The sequence below is a fragment of the Neolamprologus brichardi genome, chromosome 3 (assembly GCF_056152115.1).
Source record: "Neolamprologus brichardi isolate AB-2024 chromosome 3, ASM5615211v1, whole genome shotgun sequence".
Classification (NCBI taxonomy): Eukaryota; Metazoa; Chordata; class Actinopteri; order Cichliformes; family Cichlidae; genus Neolamprologus; species Neolamprologus brichardi.
The window spans coordinates 28,665,084-28,691,640 of NC_142106.1; the positions used below are offsets into that span (position 1 = coordinate 28,665,084).

At 41.0% G+C, this 26,557-nt stretch overlaps 1 protein-coding gene across 1 annotated transcript in view; it reads right to left on the minus strand.

Moving 5' to 3' along the window:
- The window catches only part of arhgef40 (Rho guanine nucleotide exchange factor 40), a 45,294-nt gene extending 25,757 nt beyond the window's left edge, over positions 1-19,537 (minus strand). Inside the window, exons 1-7 of the mRNA XM_087835857.1 lie at positions 19,311-19,537; positions 7,838-7,927; positions 5,765-5,872; positions 2,663-2,948; positions 1,226-2,366; positions 779-1,017; positions 513-686 (exon numbers count right to left, since the gene is read on the minus strand). Coding sequence (XP_087691983.1) covers positions 513-686; positions 779-1,017; positions 1,226-2,366; positions 2,663-2,948; positions 5,765-5,872; positions 7,838-7,927; positions 19,311-19,313 — 2,041 coding nt within the window. The 5' untranslated portion in view covers positions 19,314-19,537. The remainder of the gene's footprint in view (positions 1-512; positions 687-778; positions 1,018-1,225; positions 2,367-2,662; positions 2,949-5,764; positions 5,873-7,837; positions 7,928-19,310) is intronic.
- Positions 19,538-26,557: the final 7,020 nt, after the last annotated feature.

Sequence of the window (26,557 nt, forward strand, 5' to 3'; positions counted from 1 at the left end):
AATTTCACAAATAACACCCAGATAATGTGGGAAAACCCAGGAAGGACATGGTCCAAAGCTGACTTTTCTGATAAGTGTAAAAGTAGATTTTTAGCTCAGGAATCATCTGATTACTGGAAATACTTCTGGTTTTGGGGGCTGCCTGGGTGGAGTGTACAGACAGCTAACAGCAGACCATTTGCTGGGAATACACCAGCCTGCAGTGTTCTCACATTGGCACTAATCAGTGCCATTGGACATAAATATTCTAACAGACATGCATCAAAACTGTCAAATAGTCCTTTTTGTTTTTCCCCAAAACTTAGAGCTGATGTTGTGGTAATCACCAACAATGACTTAGACATCTGTGTGTTAAAGGCTGTTGGTTATATGTTCTTGCTTACATTGCCATTTGCATTCATATATGCATCTCTGTCAAATAAACCCTAGAAATGTCCAGTGCACATATCTAAACAGGCCCTTGTTAAAATGTTCTGAGCTGCAGAAGGGCAGAAGGCCCTAAAGAAGCTTGCCTGTCAACTTGAGCTTCCCAGACTGGAGAAGGTCTGCGTCCAGTTCCCTCAGCAGGGCGGGCTCTTTTGAAGCATCACCATTCTGTTTGTCAGGTGACGTAGCCTCCTCATTAGAGTGGTTAAAAAAAGATGTGCCCGACTGTCCGTTACACACAGGCAGAGATGATTCAGCTTCTGTGGAGGGACAGAAAAATATACAAAACAGTCTGAGGACAGTTAAGCACACATGAACAAATGTTCGTGCACAAACACGGTTTTCTTCAGACCTGCGCTGCTTTTCACTGTGTTGTCTGTCGCCTCGCTATCTGCAGCAGAAGCACCTTCAGATTGGTCAGCCTGCTCTGCTTCCTCCGTTTGGCTCTCCTTGGCAGTCGGCAGCTTTGTTGAAGCAGTGCAGGTGGCTGGGCTTGGTTGAGGAGTTTTAACCTGCATTTTCACGGCCTTCTCCTTTACACGACCCCCAGATTTAGCTTTCCCTTTGGCCCCCTTTCCCTTCCTTTTCCTCCTAAACACAAAGCAGAGGAAAATCTTAATGAGGCACAGCATAAAATTAATAGCTGCACTTACAGGCATGTGTCACGGTCATGCCACATTGCCTTTTTGAGGCCTTTCTGTGTTCATAAGGTTGCACCTAAGTGTTATGAAGTTGTGTTTTAATAAAGAAGTGTCAAAAAGGAACATAAATAAGATGAAAGAGTATGATATTTCAGTACCTTGGTGCTCTGAATCCTGCCGTTTTAACCTCTTTTCCTCTGGGGCATACTCTGTCCTCCACTTTTCCTTCATCCTTTTCATCCATGGATTTTTGGTTTGACAAACTCTTCTTTTTAGACCCAGTGTTTGTAATTTCACCACTTTTTGAAACAGCAGCGAATGGTCTCTGTGGTGCATCTGATGTTGGGGTATTAGCCTCACTGTCTCCGCTCAGTGGTTTATCAGCATCCTCAAAAACAGAGTCCGAATGTGATCCGTGATCAGAGTGGCCCTCTACAACGTGTCCATCTTTGTGGTTTGTTAACTCATGGATTTCACCTGTGTCCAAGCTGTTGTTGCTCTTGGATTCTTTACTTTTGTGGTCATCTTTGCATAGCTGTGTGTGACCATTGCTATCTCTCTCCTTGCCCACTCCAGGTCTCCTTTCCTTGAATGGGCCATCAAAACAAAGGCGGCGGCTTTCCAGGCCTTCAGAGTCTCTGTTTGTTTTATCTCCTTCATCAGAGTCATGGACTGAGGAGGAGTAAGACCGCCTCCCTCGGCCAGGCTCGGCAACTCCTGGCACAGGCAGTGGCGGTAATGCTTCACCCTTGGCAGCCACAGCGTCTCCTTTGATGCCAAGAATAGCCCGAAAGCTTCCTGACCTTTCCGTTCGCCCATATCCCCATGCTTTTCCTCTGCGAACCTTGATAGCCTTTCCTCTCCTGCAAAGAGGTAGCGTCTTGGTCTTACAGATTCCATGCATCTCTTGGTACCGCTGCCTTGGATCGACTCCTCCATCAGGACCCCCCCTGGGTTCCAAAAGCTCGACATAATCCCCATCGAGCTGAGGTTGTCTCGATGTCCGCCCAAGGCCGTCTTCACTGCGCCTTCGTCGAGGAAGCACACAGTCAGAGTCCAAGCCATCCGGTTGCAAATCCTCATCTTCTTCTTCATCCCAGGACCAGGAGTCTAATTCCCCAGAGGATGAGCCACCCCAGCCTCCGAGGCTGCTACCCCCCTCGCTAGACAGACGGTTGGACATTAGGCCCAACTCTTCAGAGGGGTCGTGGATAAATTTTGGGTAGACTACCTCCTTCCATGGAAGTCTAACCACCCCATCGCATGTACTGACCAGACAGGTGTCAAGTCCTCCTCCAACTGTGTAAAGAAGAGAAAGGAATCCATTTATGAAGAAAAAGTACAGGGTAATTTAAAAAAATAAGAAAACACCAACATCAGTTTGACTTGACTAAAATGAGCTTTGTTGCATTTCTTTAGCTCTGCTGTTAAGTTCTCCCCATCTGCCATCATCACCCTTATATATGTAGCCCTCGTCTTTCTGTCCTTCCACCTGGTAAAAAATATGATTCTTCAAGCAACCCACCTGTACTACCCAATCTTCAGTTCCCCAATGATCTTTTCTAACGGTCAGATAAGAGGAATCTGTCCCTTACCTTCTCTCTTGTGACCTCGCTCTTTGTTGATGATGTGAAGCCACTCAGTGGTGAACACAAGGGGATGCTGTGACTCGGGCACCAAGATTTCCTGAACAGTCCGTCCCCCAGGAGCCAGGCATTTTAGTGCCAGCCTTGGGCAACGTGTAGAGAAGGGAACCACCTGTAGGTAGAAGTCATTACTGCGCAGAAGCCTCCAGTCCAAAGTGGAAAGTTGGACAACCACTTTTTCGCCCAGGCACAGAGGCCAGCCAGAGTGAAGGAACAAGCAACCCAGGTACTGAGACTGACACAAGAAAACAAAGAGAGAGTGTTAAATGTACGAACAGAAAATTAAACCTTCATTCAGATAATGTTAGATTTTGCTGAACAAGTCATCTTTCTGAACCCCTTTCGACTGTGTGATGCACTGACCTCCTTTTAGAACCATTAGAGTCCCCTCAGTGTGCACGATTGTGCTCTCCCATTCACAACCCACACCCACATTGGTGTTCGCCTGCATGGTTGTATCTGGCTTAGTTATTTAAATGAGCAGAAATTCTAGAACTGATACCACACGAGTCAACGGTTTTCACAAGCTGAACTGGCCAAAAGCCAGTGCCACATACAAATGTCAGACATGACGTGTGTCCTAAGTGTAAAACCACTTAGTTAGCAGAGAGTCAATGAGTCAGACAGAAACTTGCAGATGACCAGCTCCTCGCAACAGGCAGCCACTACTAAAACAGAACTGTTTTAGTAGTGGAAAACACATCAGGTGGCTCTGTAAGAACGACAGAATCAATTTCAATCAGTCCTAAATACAGAAAACCCTCCAATGAATAGTAAAAGAATTTAACTGCAAATTCTGTGATTTCGAGCACAGCAGTGTGGGCCTCTTCTGGGACCCTCTGCACGATTAATCAACTGATCTATTTAGGTAATACACCTTAATCCAAGCACTATTCCCACCTTAATCAGTGGTGTGTCCAATCTATATCCCCTTTCTTAAAGCCTTGAAGCCTAAAACTCATCCAGAGCCTCTCTCTGCTGTTCCCAGTCACGTCTAATCGACTGACACAGGGCTGCTCGCTCCTCTCTCTGTGCCCTCCAGACTCACGAGACGTGATCAAATTAAATTCCTTCCTCAGCCTCTCCTCCATCTCCCCTTATTCTACCTCTGTCCTTTATTCAATTTCTTCCCCTTAAGCCTCCCTTAGATTCTTTTCGTGCCTGTTCTGTCACTGTGGCAAGCTTTGGGGAAGCAAGTATCTGATATCTGTCAGGGTGAATATTAGCATTAAAAAGCATGTGCAGCTTTTCCTCTCTTAAAAAGTTTGCCTATTTCGAGCCAGTCCGGAATCTGTAACTCTCTGTGTCCTCTGGCCCACCCCCTCCTTCTCCCTCAATATGCCCCAGTGTTTGCTCCTTCTTCCCCACCTCCCATTACTCAAAAATTCCTCAATCAGTCTACTATTGCCTGCTAAACTCCACCATCGTCTCTGTTTTCGCACAGGCACAGTGAATGGGAGTCATGTTCATTCTCTCCTTCGACTCCCACCGCTTCTCTGTTACTCACTCTTTCTCTCGCAGCAAGTAACACACTCACATATGGAAGGCATTATTGTCATGACTCACAGTCTAACTCCCATCCCAGGCAGCTCCACTCAGCGACAATGAAAACATAGTTTGCTCACAAATGCTGTATGGGGGTGTGTATATATGTGTGTGTGTATAAGTCTAGGAAAACTGTGGAGGGAAATATGAGAACGTTCTTAGCTACCAATCTTGCGCTAAACACTGCGAATTGTTTACCTTTGTGTGTCTCAGAAAGTTAAATATAAAGAATGCTGTTCAATTAAACATCAGGGATTCGAGTTAAATAGACATCCCGCCTTATTTCTTTGTCTCGGTTTGGCTAAGTGTGGCAGAAACAGCAAGAGAGTGACACAAAGTGGAAGTTGCATGTTTGCACAAGGTTTGGACAGTGTATCCTGTCTCATATTATTTATATGCGTTTGTGTTTATGTATGTGGGATCCTAAAGACATCACAACATAAACTATTTTTTCACACAAGACTGCACTGCATGTCATTCACTTCTGGAGCTTCCGAGGCAGGAAAACCACCTCATTTGTTTGGGAATCTCAAATGTCACCAGAGACTTTCACAAATTTTACCGAGCAGCTAAAGTTTAGGGGCAGACTCGAGCCTCCATAATGTAGTGAACAACTGGTATTAGGTTACGTGTATCAAACCCTACATGTTTTAAGTTCTGGAGTCTTCCTGTCACCAGCTACTTGACTGTTGAGAATACGAACCCCAGTTTATATTGGAAACCACAGACTTTAAAGCCAGATTCTGTAGAAACCCCAAATAACAAAAAACAATCAGACAGGTTTTCCACTGTTCTGAAATGATTTAGTGAGAAATGTTAAAGACTAGACTGAGGCTTAATTTGTGCTGCATTCTGCCAACAAGATCAATACCAGCAGTTCTTTGTCTCCATCAAACTGCAAATAAATTTAGTCTTATTGGTTCCTTTAGTCGTTTGCTGTCTTTTAAAGTACTTTTTAATAACTTGTCTGTCAATTTTAAATGAATTTTATAATTGACTTAGCTTAATTTGACCTTTATAACTTGGACTTTACTAAACTTCATGTTGAAATGAAATCAAGACAGTAAGCATCTCGTCATGCATCTGTGGCTAAAACTTCCACGGATGCCACACAGTTACAGCGCTGATAACAGAAGAGATCAAATAATTTGGTTTCTTATCATGGGTATGCTACATAATTGTAAATAGAAGTTATTGACTTACATTTATCTGCACTTTAGAACTTCTGTTTAAGAGATTTGGCGATGTCGCATCTATTACTCACCTAACAGGTTTGGGCTTATTCTGCATCGCTGAATTTGACAAGGCATTGCTCAGATTATGAACTACGACTTGACTGAGTTAAATTGTCAGTTCCAATAAGTAAGTTACCTGAGAAATGACCCAAGGACCATTTTAAAGAAATCAAGAAGCTAGCTGGTAAATTTCTCAGACTATACTTGCGTGTGATGGCTGATTCTGTTTCTAAGTATTCAGCTTTGTGTGTGTTTGCAGTTTAGAACTCACACAGGCATGCTGCTGGAGTTTGTGCAGGAGGTGCTTTGCAGGTACGAAGTAGTCCAGGAGATAGCGAAGGCTGTCGTGTTGATAGGTCGACTCCAGGACTGAGAAGACCTGGACAATGGATGCAAGACTCGGTAAAAACACTTTGGAGTGAATAGAAAATTAAGCTATTCTCTGAATATTAGATTCTTAGGCACTAAACAGCATTTACTTTAGCAACATTTTTTTTTTGTGTGTGTGTGTGTGTGTGTATTTTTTGTCTATCAGTGGATTTGTAGAGGGTTTAATTTCCCCTTGAGTGGAAGAATTTGCTCAACCCAGACAGCATATAATCAGTAGTTAAAGCAAGAAAATCACCAAGGCTGTTTAATTTGATCCCCCTTGTTGTATCAAACAGCTTTTTCCATGGCAAGAAAGAAAACTGATTGGAAGCTATGTGACAACTTGGAAAAAAAACCAATTACAAAGTAAGTAGAGTAACTCTCAATGGATCAAGCCGTTGCTAAAAAATCTGTTTGTATCCAGAATTTTAAGGAAACAAAGCACCGAAAGCTAAAGTAATGCTATATATAGTTAGGGGTGCTATAATCTAAGAATATTTGGTTATAACTGACTAGATTTGCTTGTGTTATTGAAAAGTCAAGGTTTTCTTGTTGTAGGGTTTCAAATAGGGTTTCTGGTAGAGCAAAGATATGGAAAACATGTGCTTAATGGCAATACTGGAGTAGCAGCATTGAATAAATCACAAGCTTGTGTTTTTAGTTAAGCTCACTGACAATTAGGTTTAACTTCGAACTTGGTTAGGTTTGGAAACTACAAACCTCGTTGGATAGTTAGTTAAGATTTTTTTTGTTAGATTTAGGCATCAAAGTCTCTTCTGTAAGACTTGAACACCAAAGACTATTTGGTTAGGTTTAGGTACTAAATACTTCTTGGTTAGACTTCTTGGATAGATTTAGGAACTAAAACCTTCTCTGTGAAGTTTAGGTAACAAAAGACTACTTGGTCCAATTTGAAAAAAGAAATATATATATATATATATATATATATATATATATATATATATATATATATATCTAAGCTGGTTACTAAAAATACTAAAAACTAAAAATTTGTCTCTCTGGGAATGGAAACTAGATGGAAAGTCTGTGCTATCCATACAAACCCAACTGCAAAAACAACTCAAAATTTGGCAAATTTCATTTTATTCATAGAATATATAAAAACATTTTAAATGTTTAAAATGAGCAAAACATATTAGCTCATTTTGAATTTGATTACAGCAACATCTCTCAAAAAAGTTGGGACACCGCCATGTTTACCACAATGTAAACCGAGCTGCTGGAATCGTGGGAGAGGAACATTGTCCTATACTTGTCTACTGGAGGATTCTAGCTGCTCAACAATCCTCGGGTTTCTTTGTTGTGTTTTTCATTTCATGATGCTCCAAATGTTTTCAGTTGGTGAAACGTCTGGACTGCAGGCAAGGCTCTTCAGCACCTGAACCCTTGAACTACAATGGCACACTATCTTTATAGATGCAGTTTGCTGCACTATACAAGGCCATCCCTGAAAAAGAAGTAGTCCGGATGGGAGCATGTGTTGTTCTGAAACCTGTACATAAAGGTTTTTTTTCCCACCAATACTGACTATAGAAATTTCTGTGCATTTACAGAAGCTGTCTGTTTTGTAATTACATGACAGTACAGGCAATGGCCTACACATTTTACACTGTTATTTCCTACAATTTAAGAAACAGATGTCTTTCATTTACTACAACAGCATGTGGACAATTACTTTTACAACCCTTTGTTGACCCTGTCCCAACTTTTTGAGGTGCTGCTGCAATCAAATTCAAAATGATGTTATATTTTCATGAAATAGTAAAATTTCTGTGTTCTACTGTGAATAAATATAGCTTTAGGAGGTCATAGCATTCTGTTTTTATTTACGTTTTACACAGCCAACATTTTCAGAATTGGGTTTGTACATCACACTGTCTTTGTCTACACAACCCTTGTATATTTCCCTGAAGACGTGCACTGGGATGAAGTTGCGCGCACTAGTGAAGTCTACCTGGGAGAGGAGGGGTGGGGCTGTGCTCTCAAAAGGAGGATAAAGCGATGAGAGCGCCCCCTGCACGCAGTCCTCCATTGCCTCTGAACCCTGTGAGAGATTAAAAAAAAAGGGTTAAAAAAGGGGTTTAATTCATAACCGGACACTGAATCAACTGTAATATCCGTTTGTGTTGAACAGCCGGCTCGTGTCTGTTTTTGCTGACGCCCACACATACACATAAATATACACACATGGTCGGCTCTGAGCTTCCTGCTGTATGGCCTCCAGAGTGTCAAGCATTTCCTCCGAGGCCCAGTAAATGTAGAAACCCCCCAAAACAAAGGTGACTTCACTTCAGTGTGTTAACTCCCTAATACTTAGCTGCACACACACACACATCATAGCACCGGGCAGGTCAGTGAGTTGGAGGGTGACAGCATGGAGCACATAACACACTCTGTGTTTATTTTTGTTGGCATGGTAACCTGTAAACCGCCCCCCTCTCCAACTTCTCTTTTTCGCTCTCTACTTTAACATTTCCTCACTGCATCCTCCAGCAGCTTCTCTTCTTATTTTATTTTATTTTTTACATCATCTCTATTTTTTTTAACCCAACTTTCTCTCTTTCACCTCCCGCCGATTCTCTGAATGTCATCTGACAACAATTACATTGAGATTCTCTGCAACAGCCCGCATAGCGTGTTGAATATCTGCAAAAACCAAAGCAATAGACAGAAAGCAATAAGTAAAAAAAAAACATAGGCTGAGGAGGGGAGAACAGAGTGTGTGGAAAAAAGTGGAGAGCGAGAGCCAGGAATGAATGAGCTGGTGGTGTTGTGGGGGCTTTTATGGAAGAAGACCTAGGTTGAACTGTATTTCAGTATTACTTTTTGGGCTTGTTTTTGTGTGCAGAGGAGAGCTGAGGTTTAGCCACAAAGGAGGACAGAATGAGTCGTACAAGAAGGATACCATTTGAAATGTACCTCTTACACAACTTTTTGACTGAAATGCTCTCACAAAATGAAGCAATCAGTTTAAGAAAGATTAAAATATAAAGTCATATCTTATTTGCAACTGTGGTGCAATAGTTGTGCTATTAACTAAAAGCAACAAGGAAAAGAAATGGTGTGGAAAGTGATTACTGTATCCTGCTTTTCAAATGCTGAAAATGAAAAACAAAGTGCATGTGAGATGGTCACAACAAGTCAACAGTATAACTGGGAGGAGTGCTGTTCTGCTGAGGTTATTCAGGGCCGCTCTGGACAGATGTTCGGTTCTGTTTCCTAACTAGTCTTTTGGCTAGAAAGCTCATTTCAGTCTGTTTAGTTGAACCCCTGTACAGAGTGGGTGAAAAACTCGAGTCTGAAAACCAGAGAGAAGTCAGACACAGACTGCATACAAACATGGCTGTAGTCACCACGATGTCATGCATGTTGGTGTTTTGAAACTGGATATCACAATCGTGCACGTGACTGTTAAAATTAGGAATGCTGCAAGTTTATATAATAGCGTGTGGTACTTTGGGCTGCTCCTACTCCATTTCCCTGGGGGTCGCCACAGCGGATGGATAGCATGTTTGACTTGGCACAGATTTTGCACCAGATGCCCGTCCTGACACAATCTTCCCATTTATCTGGGCTTGGGACCAGCACTAGGAGTACACTAGCTTGTGACTCCCTCAGTTTGTGTCTCCTAATGGTCTCAAACCAAGGAGCAAATGTTAACCACTACACCACGGAGCCCTGTCAGCTGGGAGGTACACCCATCCTCAATTGTACAATTGAACAATATAATGTTCACTTTATAAAATGAACATTTATTGCTGTAAAAAGACTTAGAATTGGCACAGAAGCCCCCCTCCTGCCACCACTGCCACTGCCACGGGCTTCTTCCTGTTAAAAGGGTGTTTTTATTTCCAGCTGTCGCCAAGTGCTTTCTCAAAGGGAGTCATTTGATTGTTGGGTTTTTTTCTGTTTTATTGTAGGGTCTTCACCTACGGACCAGTCTTTAAGGTGTCGCGGATAAATACAACAAAATAAAATGATACGACCAAGACAAAAACTGTGGCATTTGGTAAATATAATAATCAATGTGAATTCTTTGTGAAATTGTGTAACTTTATTAGCAGCGCCCTCCTGAAATGGCCAACAACACTGAGAGTAACATCCTCCTCTCTGCCCCTTAATGCTCTCTGGTCGCTATAGTAATGCATAAATATTTCTTTTAAAATAAGACACACAACTACAACACGGGAAAAGACACAGGGAAACAGAGTTAACGATAAAAAAGAAACCCTGAAAACCATAAATTTTACACCCGAGCCTCAACTCTCGTGGTCCGGTACCAAATGATTCACCGACCGGTACTGGGCCGTAGCTTGATATAAAGCACCTTGAGGTGACTGCAGTTGTGATTTTGCACAATTTAAATAAAAAGTAAAAGTAAAAAGTGCTGTTTTGCTGTAGATGTATTTATAGTGAGACCTCTTTATGCAACCAGAGGCCAGTAGAAAAAAGAAAAGCAGGTTTAAGGCACAGCTTAGATTTCCACGGGCAGAGCGCTCAGAGGACATGTTTGTTCACTGATTTTCTTTGAATGAAACCACTAAATCACCAACAGACTGTCATTTTATATGTAGTTTCCAGAAAAGAAAATCTTAGTAGACTCAAGTCATATTTTCAGTCTTATTTGACTCAAAAAATGGAAAAGTGTCAGGTTATTAGAATTTCAAACTTTTTAGGCAAGTTAATGCAAGTCAAATAGTCTGTTTTATTACCTTAAACAACACTGAAGAATACACTCACCGGTACTAGGTACCCTTGTTCAAGCTTTTTATTTTTTATTCAATTCAATTTATTTTCTTTATATAGCACCAAATCTCTACAGTCACCTCAAGGCATTTTATATTGTAAGACAAAGAACGCATAAAATATCTAATCAGCATAACCACATGGGCGTAATTAAATGCATTTAGACATGTAGACAAGGTTCGGGATGGCCTGCTTAAGCTCAAACCAAATGTAAGAATGGTGGCTTTAAATGTGGTATGGTCTGAGTATTTCAGAAACTGGACAATTTTCCAACACAACCATGTCTCTGGTTTACAGAGAATGATTTGAAAAAAGAGAAAATATCCAGTGTGCAGCAGTTCTCTGGTTGAAGAATACCTTATTAATGCCAGAGGTCAGAGGGGAATAGCCTGGCTGATAGGAATGCAACAGTAACTCAAATAACTATTTGTTTCAACAAAGTATGCGGAAGAGCATCTCTGAACACAGTAACAGAAGACCACGCCGGGTGCCATTTCTATCAACAAAGAACAAGAAACTGAAGCTACAGATCACACAAGCTACTTCAACATTCAGGTGGTAGGCACAGTGGTGTATAATAGTGTGTGGCACATTTTGGGCCACTTCGAAACAACATTTAAAAGTAGGGCTGTCATCGTTAATCCCGTTAAAATGACGTTAAAATGACGCCATAACCGCATTAATGCGGCAAATCTCCGTTAACGAGTTACCACAGATCACCACACTAACATGTTGACGCCGTGCAGCCGCACGCACGGGGTGATCTGCGGTAACTCGTTAATGCGGTTATGGCGTTAACATCATTTTAACGAGATTAACGATGACAGCACTATTTAAAAGCCACATCGTGCATCGCCGTTCATGACCTCAGTGGACCCATCTTCTGATGGCTGCTTCCAGCAGAATTACACACCGTGTCACAAACCTCAAATCTTCTCGAACAGGTTTCTTGAGCATGATTGATGTTGATGTAACCACTTTTTAAATAAATTATAAAAAATTATAAAAAATTATTTATTAATTGCAAAAAACACAGTACGACCAATTGTGTGCAGGATTTGTGCTGCCCAAATTGTCTTTGTATAACACAGGGTGTGTATTAGTTTGTTCACGATGGTCAACTGTGGACTGTAGTATTTTACAGAGCATGCTATAGTAGGTGTAACGGTAGTAAAAAAAAAACAAAGATTCAGACAGCCTTCTGGCTCACTGACAGAACATATTGAGTCTAGTAAAAGCACAGCAGGTGGTTCAGAGGATTGCAAGGCAACCCAGCAGTAACTTCCTCTTAAACTGAAGCCCTTTTCAAACATCCCCACTAGACAATTCAACAAAACACTAAATTAAAGCAAAAACTAAAAGATGTCAGCTGAAAATCTTGAATGTTTTAATTCTTTTTTGTGTGCTTCCTGTAAGACACAAACATTTCAGTATCATTAGACTCACTGTAAATATTAGCCAGTAAGTGTGCTTAGTCTTTTATTTGCAAAGCTTTTGTGCTTTGAAGACTCTCTAAAAGACGCAAATTGGAACAACTTAGCTATTTTAGTCCATCTGGTGCAATAGAGGCCTTTGGGGGACTTCTGCTAGATGAATCATTCACAGTGTGCATGCACCACTCATACTCTTTATTTAAATGTTGCTAAAAAAAAAAGACATATGAGCATCATATTACCTATTTGGGCATTAACTGATATTTAGTGGACAACCTGAATTCACTAGCTGACTTTGTGGCCGACTAGCTAGCCTACAATAATATTTAGTTTGAATGTGCCATGTGCAATTGTATACCACCAGCAACCTTTTTTTTTTTTTAAAACAGGCTTGAATCTCTGTGTTCACAGGCCTGAGCAGACAGCTTTCAACAGGATATACCACTGTTAACATCCACAGAATGGAATTTCTGTCTGGAAGCACAATTATTAAAAATGCACAGTGGAAATGATGTCTAACAGAGGCAGGAAAAGAGCGGCGCTGCTTTTCCACTAGACTGAAAAAGTCCTCGTTAAAAAAATCAATACTGCTTATTTTCCAGTAGAATCACTGAAATGTTTCTGGGTAAAGGGTGAACACTCTTCTTTTTAACTTTAAAGCATCTATTTCAGTTAATAACTCTTTTGGTACACACAAAGCAAAGCAACAAGGATACATTCGGTAAATCTGATTTCTTGCTGGAATCCAAGACAGTAGAAGACATTCATGTTAAACCTGCTGCCTCTGCTTTGAGGGACTTTAGCTATAATCCAATTACTCTTCAATTGGACCGACACTAACCTTGAAATACAGGTCTTATTTTATATAATGCTACGTTTTCAACAAATGCAGTCAACTTGCTGATGACTGTGCCCATGGCAAGTTATTACCAAACAAAGCAAACCAAAAATTGATGGAAAACAGAAAATGAAAATAGCTTTTATTTCAGAAGAGCATGAGTGGTCGTGCATATATTCGAACATGTACTGTATGTGCAGAAGGATTTTTGCGAGTCAGTTTTTTGAGGCTATATCAAATAATGACTGCACTGTAAAGCCTGATGAATCCTATATATCCACCAATACTTGTGTTCATAAAGCACTACACTCACCAGGTTGGATCGTTTCTGTCTTCCTCTGAAGCCACATCTTTGTGGCAAACATTCCCCAGAGTTCCCCAAAGTGCCCCAGAAAATATCCCCCACACTATTACCCCATGACATTGTGTGAATTTTAGAATTAGTTTCCTTTTCGTAGCTAATTTAAGTGATAACTAGTGCGGTCTACTGCTGCTGTTCAGAGATGCTCTTCTGCATGCTGCGTTTTTAACAAGCGGGTATTTGAGTTACTGTTGCTTTTCTATCAGCCTGGCTATTCTCCACTGACCTCTGGCATCAACAAGTCCATTTCACCCAAAGAACTGCCCTCAGTGGATATTTTCTCCTTTTGGACCATTCTGTGTAAACCCCAGAGAGGGTTGTGTGGAAAAATCTGCAGTTTCTGAAATACTCAGACCAAGTCACTTTTCAAGTCATTTAAATCACCTTTCTTCGTCATTCTGATACTTGGATTGAACTTCAGTAGATTGTCATGCTCATGTCTCCAAAATGCTGCCATTTGATTGGCTGATCCAAGTTAACGAGCTGTTGAACAGCTGTACCTAATAAAGTGGCTGTGGAAATAGGAAATAGGAAATATGTAAGAGTACTGAAAAAAAAACTGAGGTTTGATAAATTACGAATGGCAATGTAGCGTATGCAGTTGGGGAAAAAAGCACTACAAAAATGGTCGTGACCAGTCAGTGAATTTCTCTTTTTTTGTCAAAAACCAGCTTGTTTTGTGTTATTTCAAAATGCTTTCACTTGATGAACAGCAACCACAAACACAAATACCCCGTCTTCTAACTACAACTTACAAAATGATGGGTGACATATTGCTCACTTTGTTTTGGTATTTAGAGTCTGACATGGTTGAGTCCTCTATAAAATCGTGTGATTTTTCAAGGCAGGACAGTCTGTTTAGTGTGCATCTGTGTCCTCATGTTTGTACGGCAAAAAGTGGACACTGTGCGAAATTGGGGTCTGTCATTCTTGAGTCAGACTTCCTGTCTTTCTCTCCCGTACGGCAACTTGTCTTCCACACCGATGACTGGCAAAGAGAGAACAATGGAGATATGCAGGAAGGGGTGTAGAAAAACGAGTGAGAACTCAAAAAAATAAGCCTGAGAGAGAAAAATAAGAGCCTGAGAAGTGGTTTTGGAGCTTATGACTGAGCGAGTTGAGAAACAGACTGAAAGAGAGACATTGAGAAGACCAGACACATTTGCAGTGAGTGGGGGTTCAGACAGAGTGGGGGAAAAAAAGAGAACAAAAAAAGGAGGCTGACCAGTGGGAGAGATCGATGGCAAACAAGAGCAGCAGCAACCATGATAGAAACCAGATGTACATGAAGGACAGAGAAAGAGAGGAAGACGATTGAACAGGGAGGGGGTTTTGGTGAATGGAGGAGAGATAGAAAGTGACATGATTAGGAAGAAAACATGAGAAAGATGCTGACAGGGAAAGAATGAGGAAAAAGAAAAAGTGAAGCGAAGCCAGCAAGGGAAAAAAGGCAGACAGACAAAAGGAGAATGAAGGGGGGAAAGGGGGGAAAGGGGGGAGGCCCAACATTGATTTGCTTTCTTAAATAAGCCTGTACAGCCAGATCTGATCTGACCTACTGTAGGTCAATCGGCTTCCAGGGATTTCTTATGGTTTGTTCTAGACTATTTAAGTGCTGAAGGAGTGTGGGCTGTCCTGAATTCATTAACTGCAACATAAAAAAATCACAAATATAAATGATTAGAATGGGAGTTTCATACATTTTTTTTAAAATCATTAGACTTCCAGGAATGTAGAAAATCCCAGAGTTAACAGTTTATGAGCATAGTGATACTGCTGTGGAAAAAACCCTGTTTTTCATGCCTTTCCTCATTTTTGTATATGTTTGAGAAGTCTGCACAGATGTCTGCTGAGCGAGGGGCAGGGGTTAGCACAAAGTTTGTTGAACTATGACTCTAGCCATCTCTGCAGGCACATGGGGTCACAGCTGACCAGTCTTTCAACTGAAAGATGGACAGAAAACTAATTGGCAGTCTTTTGTTTCTCAATTTCCCAATTTGTACATTAACAAATTAGCCAACATTTTAGGGATGTACGCATGTATCAGTCAAACAAGTGTCCATCCATCCATTTTCTGCTGCTTATCTGGGTTCGAGGCCCTGGGCAGCAGTATGAGCAGATAAGCCCACACTTCCATCACCCTAGCCATCTCTTCTAGCTCATCCAGGCAGACACCCAGTCCTTCCAAAACCCATCGAGACACATAAACTCTCCAGTGAGTCCTGGGTCTGCCCCAGGACCTGCCCTGGTAGGAATCACTGGAATACCGCACCTAGGAGGCATAAAGGTGTCCTGATCAGATGCCTGAAGGAAGGAAATTTTGAAGGAAACTAATTTCCGCCGCTTGTATCTGTCATCCCATTCTGTCAGTCACTATCCAGAGCCTGTGACTTTAGGTGACGGTAGGAACAAAGGCTGGCTGGTAAACTTTCATGCTCAGCTCTTTCTTCACCAGGGTCTCCCATGGCAAAGTGGAGGGACCAGACAAGAAAGACTCAGACAACCCTATCACTTCACTATATCTCTAATAACTAAGAGATCTTAATGATCTAATCAATTACAGATCTAATAAACTAGAGATCTAGCGAACCCTTGTGGGACAGGGGAGAGTATTTGGTGGCTTCGCTTTAGCCGTAAGAAGCAACATTGATCCATCCCTCTGTGCACCCACCATCCACTGGAGGGCTGTAGGGGTTCGGCTCTTTGGGGATTGCCCTAATTTGTGAATGATTGTAGGCTCTGCCATTTGAACTACAGCCACCCAAAAGCAAATGCATCGATATCAACAATGACTATCATCATTTAAAAATCACATGCTAAATGATTCATAGCTGCATGGACTGTGAATTTTCTCAAGCATAGTCATTTACTCTGAACAAGTTCAGCACTGTTGTGAAGGTGGAAGCAGCACAGCAGTGCCAGCAGAGTGGGGGTGGTAACTACTATGTTGTCTAATGGTGAGTGCTCTACACATATGGGATCAGCACGATGCCACCTTGAAATGAAACCGAATTTTTTTTTTTTGGTTTCATTTCAAGGTGGCATCGTTCTGATCCCACAAGGGTCCTTTTTTACCCAGTGCAACAGAATGGCAGCTCACCAGCTTAACTGTCCCTCCAGTAATGTACAAACAGGAGTTGCTGTGTCAGTGTTTTGTTATCATTTATTAACACTTAGAAAAAGAGTGAAAATGAAAGGATGTCAAATGATTTGGCAACTACTTTGTTTTAAATTCAGACTAAGAGCAAAATTAGATTAAAAAATGTGACACAAACTCTTATTAAGATAAAAAATAGCTAGCTAGATATTATAGTAACAGCAATTTTCTGTTATTGGGAAAGTCTAAAAATATATCGGCATTATTCTAATCCTTTGTAAACTGTGATGTCAGCCATGAACACTTTGGGGGATAATAAATGTTCAAAAAAAGAAACCTGTTAACATAAACACCCGTTTACCTCTTTTTTTTCTTTCCACGTCCACACCAAAAATGCAAATCTGAGTCTCTTTAGCAGCTAAACACCATTTGGTTACCACCTAGTTAACATTTTGTCTGCCATTTGGTGCAGAAAGCATGCAGTGGGTTTTATTGGAGCATTCTGGTGTGGCTCTAGGTCGACAAACAGAAACAGTGAGCTGGACGTTTCTAAAATGCTCACTACAGGAAAACTGCAGACTTTTTAAGCTTTAGGCTCTATGTTCTTTGGTCTAATATTAATACATATTTAAGCAAAAGACCACCATTTTTATCATTTATATTATCGCGGAAAAAGCTAGATTTGTGATTATGAAGTTGGATATAATGTCCAATAAAAATGGCCCAAACAGCAAGCTGCTGAGCCGAAAAGTAGCCATCCTCGGTCTGTATGCACTCTACGTGTCAGAAACTCTGAACAATCACAGGAAACTTTGTTTGCTGTGATTGACAACATGATTCTGTCCTGTCTGGCTCTTTCTAGTGCAGTTATCTCCACTGAACTGGCACTGCAAGCATGTTTAAACAAACACAGAAAATGGTTTGCTATAGCTTTCATAATACTGTACACATTTTTCTTTTTTTCCTTTTTTTTGATGGATTTCCTTGCCAAACTCAAGGACTGGTACATCCCATTAGTTTCAAAATCAGAGCTTTCTGGGCAGAAGGAATGGAATTTTCACAAGGGAGCCCTGCTGTATGTGTTTGAGTGTGTGTCACTTTGTGTTTGCTGATTTATGTTAGCGCCTATGTACATGTGTTTGTTAGCAGCCTTGTTTGCCCCTCAATGGGAATGTACACTCATTGGCCACCTTGTTAGGTATTCAACTGCTGGTCAGCGTAAATATTTTTAATCAGCCAAGCAAATGGTAGAAACTGACTTTGACAAGAGGGAGTTTTAAAGTTTAAATTTAGCATCAGAATGGGGGAGAAAGGTGATTTAAGTGTTTGAATGTCAGAGTATTTTAGAAACTGCTGATGTACTGTTATATTCCCACACAGCCTCTACAGAGAACAGTCTGAAAAAGAGAAAATATCCAGTCAGTTCTCTAGGTGACAATGTTTATGTCAGAAGTCAGATGAAAATGGCCAGAATTCTTCAAACTGTAACAGTAACTCAAATAACTACTCATTACAACCACAGTATGCAGAAGAGCATCTCTTCAGCAGCAGAAGATTACGCCAGAAGCTACACCATGTCGAAAAGCTCAAAGCATCTCAAACTGGTTTCATGAACATGACAGTAAGTTCACTGTACTCAAATGGACTCCAGTCAGACACACACAGTCAGACAGATCGCAATCCAGTAGAGCATCTTTGCGATGTGGTGGAGTGGCAGCCACATCATGGAAGTGCAGCCAGCAAATCTGCAGCAACCATGTGATGCCGTCATGTCAACACGGACCAAACTCTGTAAGGAATGTTTCCAGCAAGTTGTTGCACCAATTTAGAATTAAGGCAAATCTGGAAGCAAAAGCGGCTCCAACCCAGTGCTACAAAGATGCAACTGATAGAGTATCCAGTGAGTGTCCATGCACAATCAAGTTTTTGGTGGGCTGTTTGTTACATAAACTCTTATGAGCACAATACTGTGGGAAAAGTTTGATTTCTCTCCACGTAACGCTTTACTGTGACTCTGTGTTTTCGTGTGTACATCTGTTACTGTTTTCCATTCTAAACTGTCCCAACTGGGGATTGAGGAGAACAAAACTGCACAGCACATGTTCGTCCTTCCCTGAGGTCCATGCCATCCCTTGTTCCTCCTTTCTCTGCTCCCTCCCCTTTTTCCCCTCTCTCCAGCTTTTTCTCCCAGGTCCAGTGTGGAAAATGCAGCATCACCGAAACCACCACCGCTGCTCTCCAAGTCTCCTAAAAATAAAAAAAAAAGTAACCCTACCCTTCTCTTTTATTCTCTTCCTTCCCTGCACAGCTCTCCCTTTTTTTTCTGCTCTCTCTCTTCCTCTCCCTGCCAAACTGCTCCACCCAACTCGCAGAAGTTGAAATACAGTCACAGACTTTCTTTGTTAACTTTGTATCCTCTTGATTTAACTTCTCATCAGACACATTTGCATGTGTTTGCCATCTCCCAGTCTGTCTGCCTCTGTATGTCACTGATCAGACCATGAGTGGGAGGAGATGGTTAGTCAAACTCCCAAGAGATGCAACAGAGGACTCTTTTCACTTTAGAGGCAGTCCCTTACTCCCTCCGCAAGTCGGCCACAAAAATCACCAACGTCACACATCTTAAATCGTATCATTATGATTTAGAGCCATTGGGATCCTTGCAGGCTCTAAGCTGAGCGTTGTAACTGCTGACTAAACATCTTCTCAAATCAAGAGCAAGCCTTTGTCAGAGATGAATTAGGGATCCTTCTTCTTGTTCAGTTTAAAATGCACATGTGTGATCATCTATGCAACTAGTCATGCATTCAAGAAGTAAAACAAGATCATTTATATCCATGGGCATAAAAGTTACACAAACACATTGTGACAATGACGACTGGTCAATGCCAGTAAAGATTTCCACACAAAAATTAAAAAACAAACAAACAAACAAAAAAACAGGGGACTTACCATGACTTCAGTCAGGAATTCCTACGTAGTCTTCAGGTCCTTTCCTGAATTCATTTCCTCTGCGCATTCTCCGCAAAACTTTCTTTGTCTCAGTTACAATAATCAAGCAGCAACTCCTTTACTTTACAGGTTCGTGTCCCCTTCAAAGCTCGCCTTCTGTAAGATTTCGGCGCTTGAGGAGCAGCTCTCCTCCCCTCTCTTTCCCTTCCACTTCCACACTGTCTCGCTGTATTTCCCAGCCTGGGAATGTCCGAGCTGCACTGCTTCCCCCACCCCTCCTCTCTCCTGCCCGGCAGTCCCACGCACCCCACACCTCCCTCTCCTCTTCCTCCTCTCACCTAACAAGAGCACTACAGTCCCTCTCTCTCCTCTCAAACTTTCCATTTCCCCCCAGTGGTAACTTAAATGAATGCACAATGAAAAACCGTTACCCCACCCAGCCACCAGCCACTAGAAACCTCTGATGTTTTATTGTGAGCTTCTGTACTTCTAAGGCCAGATAAGTTAAGTGAGTCTGTGTGCAATCAAATGTAATCTCATGGAAAGTGTGGGCTTCTCATCGAAAACACTCAGATATTAAATGGAAGTGTACGCACATGTTCAGTGCATCATTGAGGGGAGAAATCCCACCCAGCTGCCCTCCCCTTGACACATAAGCAAATGCCAGTGCAATTTCAGAAGTGAGTCAACAAATAATGAACATTCCCAGGTAGCACACTGGCAGCTGAACCGAGCGGACTCAGTTTAGGGCCCATCCTATGTACAGTTCAAACTTTTAGGGGGGCTCAGCTCCCAGTCAATGTAGGTGTTTCACATTTGCAAACCTCAATTCATTTGGATAAACTTTACAATGCTACCTTCAGAAGCAAACTAATTAGTCAGATGGCCTATTGCAATGTCCAAGAATAATTCAGAGTGAATAATCAGGGATTTCAATACAATCCACCCGTTTTAAGGTGGAGCCTTTAATTATCAAACCCGAGGCAAAGGCTCAGAAGTTAAAGAAGTATTTTTGGGAACGTGGATACGATGAGAAACATGCACAACATTATTTCAGTCTCTTAACCACAAACCCCATGATATACAACAGCATTATTCAAGTACTGACTGGAAAATCTCCCTGCCACTTCACAGACTTGCACACGAAGTAAAGTGGCAATAGAGTTGTTTTATATTTGAGTTTTTAAATGAATAAAAAACCCTCCGTCTATGCACACTCAGCACAGAGCATCATGTAGCACATTTTCACGAGTGGAGAATACATTTGTAGCTCCTCTTCCTCTGTCTCTTCCTCACATCCCCCGTGAGGCCTTGTTAGTTGTTGGTACTTCTGTTCAGCTAACATGTCGTTAATTTGAGACACTTTGCAGCATCTATTTTTTAGTCTTTATGCTTTTCTCTCAGCTTTCTACCTCCAGCTTTTCACTACTTCCACCTAACTTTTTCTACAAGCTGAGAAGGTGCGGGAGGAACCGGTTTGCATTAAGAGATTTGATTGGGCAATCCAGTGTCAGTAATGAAAATGAACCAATAGGCTGCTGTACAGCCGGTGCACATTGGCCCACCGGGAAAATGCCCCGTATGGCAGATAAGCAGCCCTGCCTGTAGACCAAACATTACCCACGTGGGCCCAGCCTACAGCACTTTGATAAGCGAATAAGAGTTTAATTCAAATCATGCTGCATCTAAATTTAAAGTTCTCCCTAACACGAATCTCTCTATATAAACTTATTGACTCAGAGTCATTCAGAACAAATAATGCTGGATATATAAACTACTATAGACCTGCCGGTGATTAATTAAGCCTATAAATTATAATGTTTTTTTTCTCTCCAAGTTTATTCACTTTGAGGATGAGCAGAATGAGCTAAATTAAAAGTCAGCTTTGTTTAAGGTTTGGATTACATTTTAGCTTTGAGATGACTCACAGTTTCTCATGTGTTTTTACTGGATCTTTTCACTGAAAAAAGCACCGCACTGGTGGTTTTACTGTGCTTAATTTAACTGTAAGGGTTTGTGTTATAGATCGAGGAGGAACGATCTCAACCACTGCATCAGCGCCCCCCTGTGTTGTGTGTATGATATTGCAATTATGGAAAACCAGACAACGATGAGGAGCAAAGCAACACTGTACTGCCAAAGTATTCTCTCACATGCCTTCACATGCACATGAACTTGAGTGACATCCCATTTTTAATCCATATTGTTTAATGTGAACATTTAATATTTGCAGCTAAAACACCACCAACTCTTCTGGAGAGGCTTTCCACCAGGTTACAAGTGTGTTTATGGGAATTTTAGATCATTCGAGCACGTTTGTGAGGTCAGACACGGATGTCGGGATGAAAAGTTCTGGCTGTGCTCTGATTAATCCCAAAGTTGCTTTCTTTTTTTCTTTTTTTTAAGGCTTTCAAGTGTTTCACACCAAACTCACTCATCCACGTCTTTATGGACCGTTTCTTGCCCACTGCTTTGCAGTCATGTTGAAACAGCAGGGGGCCATCCCCAAACTGTTCTCACAAAGTTGGCTGGATGAAATTGTCCAAAATTGTCTTGGGATGCTGAATCATTAAGAGTTCCTTTCAAACTAAAGGGCCGAGCCCAACTCCTTAAAAACAACCCCACACGTTGGTGACCTCTGTGTTCTACATGCCTCAGCAACTGCTGACTCCGCTCTGTGGTTTTACGGGTCCTACCACTTCATGGCTGAGTTGCTGTTGTTCCCAGTTGCTTCCTCATTGTTATAATACCAATAACAGCTGACTGTGGAATATTTAGTAGCAAGAAAATTTCACATCTGAGCTTCTAAGAGCGATGCCGTTCTTTCACAGACGTTTGTAGAAACAGTCTGCATTTTGTACACTTGTGACCATTAAAGCAATTGGAACACCTGAATTCAATAATTTAGTATTTCTTCTAACTAAAACTAAACTGAAATCTAAAACTTGATGTGAAAAAACTTGTTAGCTTATGAAAATAAATATAAATGAAACTAGACATTAAAAAGAGAAAAGGAAAACTAACTTTCTGGACTAGAAAACTAAAATAAAAACAGTGAGGAGATATTTTTAGTCTTTTTAATAACACACGTAATTGTGTTATGTGTGCAGGCCAGAAAGACTTTAATGATCTATAGATGAAATAAAATTAATACTAATTATGTATTATGTAACAGCTATCAGTCTCAAAACGGTTACAAAACCTTTCTCAATAATAACGATAACGATAATGATAACAATAGTAGCAATAATATAATGCACTACAAATTAGAGGAGTATCGTTTCAAAGGAGTGACTGAGCTTACACCTGGCAGAGACACCAGGCAAGCAGGACAGGCAGAACCAGTTCAGGCCATTTTCAAACTTTGGGTGTGTTCGTCGTCACTCAGTTTATGCTACACACTTGTCAACACGTATTACTCACCTGTTCCTTTCAAGCTACATGGCTGTGCCACACCTAAATTAATGCTAGATACAATTGAAAGAATTTGACCTTTTGATTTGCGTGTACAATTATTTCTATGTGCAACTGTTTCAAAGCATGCCCTTTTAGAACTGGATCATATAAAACAATCACAGCAGAAATATTTAGACCATGACATTTTGCCCTATTCTGCCTCTGTGCATCACTACAAAAACATTTCAGAACAGACAATTGGGAAGTAACCGACCTGCACGCTTTCAGTTCAAATTCAACAAAAATCCTGATTTAACTGTTTGGGAATCACAGCCAGATTCCATTTGGTGCAGAAACATCCTACAGAACCTTCCACGGAGTTATTCCAAGGAGTTATTTATGGGATGAGTTGTGTTTGCAACTTAAAGCATGTATTAATCTATTACACTAACTTTGTCATTGGTAGATGTATATTTTTTAGCTAAGAGGACAAAAAAAATCTATTTATTTATGAAGGACATAGCAGTACACAGAAAATCCTGTTTTTTCCCCAGGATATAAATGCAGCACGAGTTTGTGGATGTGTGGTTTGAAAGTCTCAAACGTCGCTCATACCACAGTGAAGAAAAAACCACCAGCACAGTGCAATTTAAGCATTTAAGCATTTAACATAAGATAGCCTTTTATTTCACTATTTTCAAAGACTTTATAATGTAGAACTCAGTCCGTCGTAGGGTGAAGAGGAGGCAAGCTTAGGGCCGAGGTGGCATCCGGCTGGAGGTTAAGATCCGATCCAATCCCCGCACGACAACTTCTTTAAACAAGTCAACAAGCAGTCTTCACCTGTCTCAAGAGCCAACACACACACACACACACACACACACACACACACACACACACACACACACACACACACGCACCAAATGTGCACCAGGAATTAACTGTAATTAACCACATTTTTAAAAAAGCTAAGTTCAGTTTCAATAGCCACACCCACGTCTGGTTACTGTCACATCTACTGAATCAGGACTTTATTTAGAGTCTGTCTGACAAAGTGAAGCAGGCTAAAGTAGAACATCATGACACAATCTAAAGAAACACGTGAAAAACAAAGTTATTGACAGCTATCAGTCTCGAAACGGTTACAAAACCTTTCTCAAACTGTGGGACTGTCTAAACCACAGTGAGAGCTTTTATCCACAAACAAAGAAAACCTGGAACAGTGGTGAAGCTTCCCAGGAATGACCGAACTACCAAATGAGTCATCCAGGAGGTCACAAAAGACCCCAGAACTCCATCTAAAAAATTGCAGGCCTCACGTGCCTCGGTTTAGGTCAGAGTTTATGATTCAACAATAAGAAAGAGACTGGACAAAAATGCTGTCTATGGGAGAGCTCAAGTACAAAACCACAGCTGAGCCAGAAAAACACAAAGGCTCGTCTCACATTTGACAAAAAACAAACAAGTGCGTGGATTTTGGATAAAGTTCTGTGGACTGATGAGACATGGAATGATTGCTCTTGTCAGATTACCTAGCCCGAATACTACAGAAACTGCTGATCTACTGATTTTCCACACAAAAATCTCAATGGTTTACAGAGAATAGTCGGGAAAAGATCAAATATCCAGTGAACATCAGTTCTCTAATGAGAATGCCTGGTTGATGTGCTACTTTGAGCTGACAGGAAGGCAACAGGAACTCAAATAACCAAATTTTTGGGGTTTGATTTTATAACAAATGTATGCAGAAGAGCATCTCTGAACCACTAACATGTTATAACTTTGAAGCAGATTGACTACAGCAGCAGAAGACCGCAGTGAGCGCTACTCCTGTCAGCTATGAGAAAACCATTACTTACAATGACGTCAGTCAGGAATTCCTACAAAATCTTCCTCTCCTTTCCTGGATTTGCTGCCTCTACACAATCTCCACAAAACTTTCTCGACCTACATCTAATCAAGCTGCAAATCCTTTATTTATTTAGTAAGATTTCAGCGCTCCTCTCTTCCACACTCTCCTGCTGGATTTCTTAGCCTGGAAACGTCTGAGCTGAACATTTTCCCTCCTCTGCCCAGCAGCCCCCCTCTCCCCTTCTCACCTAACAAAAACACCACAGTCCCCTCTCAAACTTTCCCCCAAGTGCGGTTGAGTGAGGTTCTTTAACCTCAGTGGCAGATGCGCTAACAGAAAAAATTGTTGTGAATACTCCCTTAAATATTAACTGCAGCAATGCCTGCACATGTTCGGTGCACTACAGACATGATTCATGTCATATGCCATGTAACAGACCTGTAGGAGAAAGAAAGATAATGATTTATAAGCCTATAAATCATGCTAACATTAATTAAAGAGTTTTACTGTAACGTTTTGTAAGTATATTCAGTCAGAATGGGGTAAATCAAAAGTCAGCCTTGCCTAAAGTTTTGGATCACTTTCTAGCTTTGAGATGACTCACAGTTTCTTATATTTTTTATTGGTTCATTTCACTGAAAGTAGCACCGCAATAGTGGCTTTGCAGCTGCTAAATTTAACTTTAAGTTTTGATGTTTAAAACCGAGTGAGGAGAAACGGGGTCAGCTTTGATCTGAAACACTACAACAGCGCCCTCCATGTGCTTGCAATTATTATAATACAAAGAATGGAAGGCAGACGATGCCAAGGAGCGGGGTTACTAAAACGAGCTGTGAACCCTCCCCCCAGACACAGACACAAAAAACCCAAACTTAAAAACATTAAAAACATCTCTGGCTGCATCAGCGTCAGAGATGCTAGCAGGATCAGCACAGGGCTGGATCATCACTGGTCAGAATCTATCCTCCCATAGACTCTTCTATGGGACTCTTCTGTCATATTATTGCTCTATATAAACAGTTTAGACATTAAATAAGAATTAATTTAACAGCAGAAATAAAACAATGCACAGTTTGATACACAAGTATAGTTTCAAACGAGTGACTCAGCCTGCACCAGACACAGACACGAGACAAGAAGGACGAGTAAGACCAGGTGAATCGAAGGTGAGGCGAAACTCAACTTTACACTGATTCAACCTGTCCTAATTTTTTGGGTGTGTCTGTCCTTACTTGGTTTATATTAGACACTTGTCACATGCTGCCGTTAACACATTACTCAGATATGGGAGTCGCACGCTCCCTGAAACTACAGGATTGTACCACACCTAAAGAAATGTAACAGAAACACGTGCCCTGTTGACCTACAATCACAATGTTCCCTTTGTGTAATTGTGTCCTTTTAGAACCGGGTCATTTCATTCCCAAGTCAACGCGTCACACAAGAACCAGCCATCAGAAAACAGATCAATCATCCAGGGTACCACAGCTCATTGCTGTTTCTCTGCAGAATGGATATTTTGCTTTTAAACATCGATATGTCCCATAATGCTGTTCTCACAGTTGGCTGCAGAAAAAAATATTGTGCTGGGAAAAAACAAGGTTGCAGGTTTAGATTGTGAAAAACTGATTTAGTTAGAATTTAAATATGTTTTCCAACCCTGAAAATTTAACATGTCTTGCTCCTGTTCATATAAAATTCTGAGGCTCAAACAGGAAGGAAAAATACTTTGATTTAAAAAAACACAAAAAACAAAGCTTTGGCTTGCCCCTTTTCACTTTGAGGCTTGTAACGCTGAACATATTCAACTTCCCATGACTTCATTTAAAGCACTAAAACTGTTATAGAAAATATTCTAATGTGAGCAAGTGGGAGTTGCTGATTTATTTACCCAGATGTTCCCTTAATGAGTATTAAACCAAGCACTCACAAGATAAAGCGTGTGCCCTGCATGTGTGCTATTTTAATATTTTAGCATATTAAGAGTCTCAATATTTTT